At 57.1% G+C, this 4,497-nt stretch overlaps 1 protein-coding gene across 1 annotated transcript in view; it reads right to left on the reverse strand.

The window, feature by feature from the left end:
• Positions 1-4,497, reverse strand: part of RADIL (Rap associating with DIL domain) — a gene marked incomplete at its 5' end in the record, with an annotated part of 9,534 nt that overhangs the window by 4,649 nt on the left and 388 nt on the right. The window contains 6 exon segments of the mRNA XM_029084061.1: positions 236-408; positions 919-1,156; positions 2,069-2,181; positions 2,924-3,084; positions 4,170-4,207; positions 4,323-4,497. The exon segment at positions 4,323-4,497 is cut by the window's right edge and continues 97 nt beyond it. Of these exon segments, the coding sequence (XP_028939894.1) occupies positions 236-408; positions 919-1,156; positions 2,069-2,181; positions 2,924-3,084; positions 4,170-4,207; positions 4,323-4,497 (898 nt within the window).

Genomic DNA, 4,497 nt, shown 5'->3' on the forward strand with positions numbered 1-4,497 from the left:
GTGAGGAGCTGCTGTCTCATGAGGAGGATGGGAGGGAGAAGCCAGGCAAGATGGAGTGAGCCTGAGCATCCCCTCCTCAGTACTGCCCACCCATGGACCCACCACTCCAGGAAGGGGCAGCTGGTGACAGGCTGCAGAAGGGACATATCCCCACAGGGAACTCAAAACACTGAGCGAGGTCTCTCTTGCTCACACCCATCCCAACACGGTGAGCCCCTGGCTGGGCACCCCTCACCTGGACCAGCTGGGAGCCAGGCATGGCCAGCAGGTTGGCCACGCTGGCGAGTTTGGCGAAGAACTGCTGGGCGAGCTGCTCAAAGCCGGCGCTGCGCAGCCACTCCAGCAGCAGCCGCACGCTGGCCCGCAGCTTCACCCCCCGCGACCAGTGGCAACAGCCGAGAGAGGAGCCTGTGGAGGTAAAATATCCATCAGCACGTGTTGGGGAACAGCCCCCTGGTCACCCCATCCTTTGGGTAGAGCTCACCCCCCTGCCCCAGGGGTCAACTGCCCTAGGGCAGTGAAATAAATCCAGGTGAATCCAGGTTGCCTAGCCCCAAGAGGAGACAGTGGGGCTGCTGTGTTAATGAGGGCTAACGAGCACCTCAATTACAAAGCAGGCTGCAGTAGCTCATTAATGAGCTGGCCCTCCCAACTCCTCTTAGCCTCCTCACAATGCTCTTGCAGGGGGTGAGGATGGGGTCACTCGTGGGGTTAAAACCCTTTGAGAATGGGGATCCTGAAGACAGCAGCTGGGTTTGTGCTTGGCCTCCCAATAACGGTGCTCAGACCTGCCCATCTCCAACTGCTTGAAGCTCCCTCCCTCCTGCACATCACCACTGGGATGAGCTGGAGGGTCTCCCAAAGGGCTGGTCCCTTATGGGTGGCCCAGTCTGAGCTGGGTGTTTGAGGAGGACTGACCCTTGTCCAAGAGCTGGTTGAAGAGCAGAGTGTTGGAGAAGAAGAAGAGGTAGGCGAACATCTGGGAGGTGATCTCTGGGTGCACTTCGTACTGGCGGAGCAGGTCCAGCACTGCCTGGTAGATGAGCACGATCCTGCGGAGCTCCTCGGGCAGCGGTGGGGACGGCCGCCAGCTCTCCCGGCACTCGCTCTGGAAGGGGTTGCACTCCAGCAAGGCAGGGAGTGACACATACAGACACTGCAGAGAGAGCAGCAATTTCACAGTAGCACTGATCTGGTTTCTTTGGGGGTTTTTTTTGTGGGGTTTGGGGTTGGTTTTTTCTGGCAAAAGCCAAACCCTTCTGACCCCCCCCCTCATCCTACTGGTGCTGATCCAGCAAGGGGCTGGTCCTGCTCACCCCCTCCCTCAACACGCTCTGGGGTTGCACAAGTGTTTAAAAGAAAAGAAAATAAAAATTATCATTTCTGTTGCTTTTAGCAGTTGGGCTGGGACAGCTGAGCTAAAGGAATCTGAAAACTGATCTGAACCAGGGCAGTGACCAATCAGCTGGGCATGAGGGTGAAAGAAAAACCAGGATTGATGGGGATGACTTTTCCTTATTGCTCCAATGGGAGAGCAGCACCCAGCACCCAGCTCTGCCGAGGCCAAGGGGTGCTGAGGGTGCTGGGGAGGAGGGTGCAGTGCAGGAGCCCCCCTGCCTCCCCTCAGGTCGATGCCAGCGGCCGGGCAGGGCTGTCCCGCACACAGCAGCCGTTCTCCTGCCTGACACTGCCCGCTCTGTTCCCCGCTCCCGATGCCGCCGTCCAAGGGCGACGGTCCAGGGGCCCGTTTCCATCACGCCCTGAATCACACCATTATGTCAGGCTGGCTGGAGCCAGGCAAGCGATCCCCAAACGCCTTCCCTGAGCCGCTGCACTGCAGGCAGGGAAACACACCGCAGTAATTCAATCCATCTCCTGGGCTGCGACCAAAAATCGGGGCACTTCAGCCCAAAGGAAAACACCTCAGTGTGACACAACTGCCAAAGAGTAAAAGCTTCAAAAAAAGAAGAAACCAACCAAAAAACCCTCTTGCGCAGCTCGGGAGCGCTGCTGGGGATGCTCGTTCTTGCCCTGTGGGACGTGGCCACCCTCCCTGGGGAGCACGTACCTTGGAGATGTAGTAGACACACTGCTGGAAGGTGTACATGATCACCTCCTCCAGCACCGTCATCGCCTCCTCGCTGGCTGTGATGGTCGAGAAGAACAGAGACTCCTTGGAGCCTATGGGGTGGAGAGGAGGATGGAGGAGCAAACCTGCAGCAGCAAGGCAGGCTGAATTCACACTCCCCAGATCCCTGCAGTGGGGTGGGGTGGGGTGGGGGTTGTTAGTGCTCCTGAGCTGGCATCACCACCGTGGCATCCCCCTAACAGGGGCAACAAGGCTCCAGAGCATCCGTCTGCCATCTCCCATGGCTCACAACACCACTGGCACCACAGCACAGCCCAGCACTGCAGCAGGGTGGCTTCTGCCCCATCTTCCAAGAGCCTGTCTGGCCTACAGACATTTTAACTTGCTCCATAGTCCAGTTTCAGAGGCTGATTTTATCCCTTTTTCTATTTTTCCTATCTTTTTATTTTTTTTTGCTGGCATTAACACAGCCTCACCAGCAAACCATCCTGCAGGGCTGCCAGCAAATCCAGGTGCCCCCGCAGCAGAATGGGGGGCAGGAAGCCACCCCTGAGGCATCAACCCCAAGTGCCACGGTGGAAACAGGAGATTCAGCTGCAAACACAACACAACCTGGCCCCGAAACCGAGCAGCACCACGGCACGACATGAGGCTGCTCCTCCCACATGGATTACCCCAGCCCACACCACAGAGATGTCCCTGCTGATGATGTTAAAGGAGGGGTTAAAGGAGCATCTTGGGGGCACTAACCACCAGTTGCAACCAGGAATTAGTGGAGCAAAGTCACTCCAGATGAAGATGGAGAAGCAAGCAGCGCACTGTGTCCAGCCCTACCTCTGACATCCAGCTCCTCCTCCATGCTCTGGATGTAGGTGGGTGATTTCTGCTGGACAAAGTAAAGGACCTCGATGGCGTTGGCCATCCAGAAGAGGATGTGCTGAAGGTCTGGGAGAAGGTCCGTGATGGTGAAGTGGGACAGGGCAGCAGGGTCCTGGCTGGGGAGACACAAGCAGGTGTTATGGCTCCCGCTCCTCAGTGTCCCCACTCAAGCTTTTGGGGAGAAAACAGCCAGTCTGGGGCAATGCCAGGAGAGCTTTCCCATTCCCTCACCCCCAAGCCCAGCACCCCCTTAGGAAGACCCTTTACAAGCAAAAATCTGGTGGGTCCTGCTCTATGGGATGGCAAAGGGGACCCCGTGGGGACTGGGCTGGCCAAGGACCAACTGGCCTTTGTGGGGTGCCACTTTTGGGGTGGAACTTCCCCTAATAAAGCTGAATTGTAGTAAATACTTGTGGCTGAAGAGCAGCTTTCCCTGAGAAGTATGTGCTGCTCCTGCCAGTTCTGGATGGTTAAACCCAGCCTGGCTGCACTGGACTGTTCAAAAATAAATCAAAATAAATAAAAAGCATCTGGGAAGTTTCTCAACTGCTGAACTGCTTTTTCCTGCTATAGAAGAGATCTGGGCAGCATCCTTGGAGCTTGTCCTAAAGGAGAGCTCACAACAAGCACCAACAGTTTCTCCAGATGCTGCTTTGGAGCCTGGGTTTTGTAAACAGCTGGGAAGTCAGCCTCGAGTCCCACCAGGAGCCAGCCCACTGCACCTCTGTGATGGCCCCAAAGTGGTGCTCCCCACCCTGGGACACCATGTGCCACCATCCCTGGATGCACACATGCAATTCCAACCCTGTCCTTGCTCCACAGGAGGGTCTTCAGCATGAACAGGGTGAGACCCCACACTGGGGCCATCCCTGCTACATCCCTTGGGGATGCTGAAGCCAAACATGCCAAGCCTTGGCCAGGGCTTGGATTGGAGAAGACCCCAGAGCTGCTGCAGGTCCTATTCCCACCTTGAGCTCACTTGCTCTTCCATCCCCACACATTCCCAAGCAGGGGCCTTGCAAATGAAAGGACCAGAGAGCTGAATGCATGAGACTGGGAGGAAAACTCAGCGCGCAATGGTGCCAGCAGGCTGGGAGGGGGTTTTAGGTGGAGACAGTCTCCTCTCGCTCCTGGAGGAAGCAGTGAGCTGAATTCTCCCCCTTTCAGGGCAAAACAAGGAGAGGGAGCGGGTTGCACTTACTGCTGGGACTGCTTCTCAGCCAGCTCCCGTGTCCGCTCCTGGGCAGGGAGAGAAGGGGAAAACAAAATGAAAACCAGTGAGATGGGGCAGCATGAGCATCACTGGGGGAAACACCCCCACCCCACCAACACCCCCGTCCCACCACCGACTGACCCACACTGTCCTCTGGATCATTTTGGCCGTTTTGAGCAGCAGCTTCCCAAAGTCACCCGGCTCGAAGCTGGTGGCCGAGTGCTGGATGCAGAGGCAGAGCAGGAAGGCGGGTGTCAGCTTGTGGTCGTCCCCCCCCGGCTCGATCAGGGTCATGATGCGTCGCAGGAGAACGTCC

This window comes from Antrostomus carolinensis, unplaced genomic scaffold (assembly GCF_000700745.2).
Source record: "Antrostomus carolinensis isolate BGI_N321 unplaced genomic scaffold, ASM70074v2 scaffold29203, whole genome shotgun sequence".
NCBI lineage: Eukaryota > Metazoa > Chordata > Aves > Caprimulgiformes > Caprimulgidae > Antrostomus > Antrostomus carolinensis.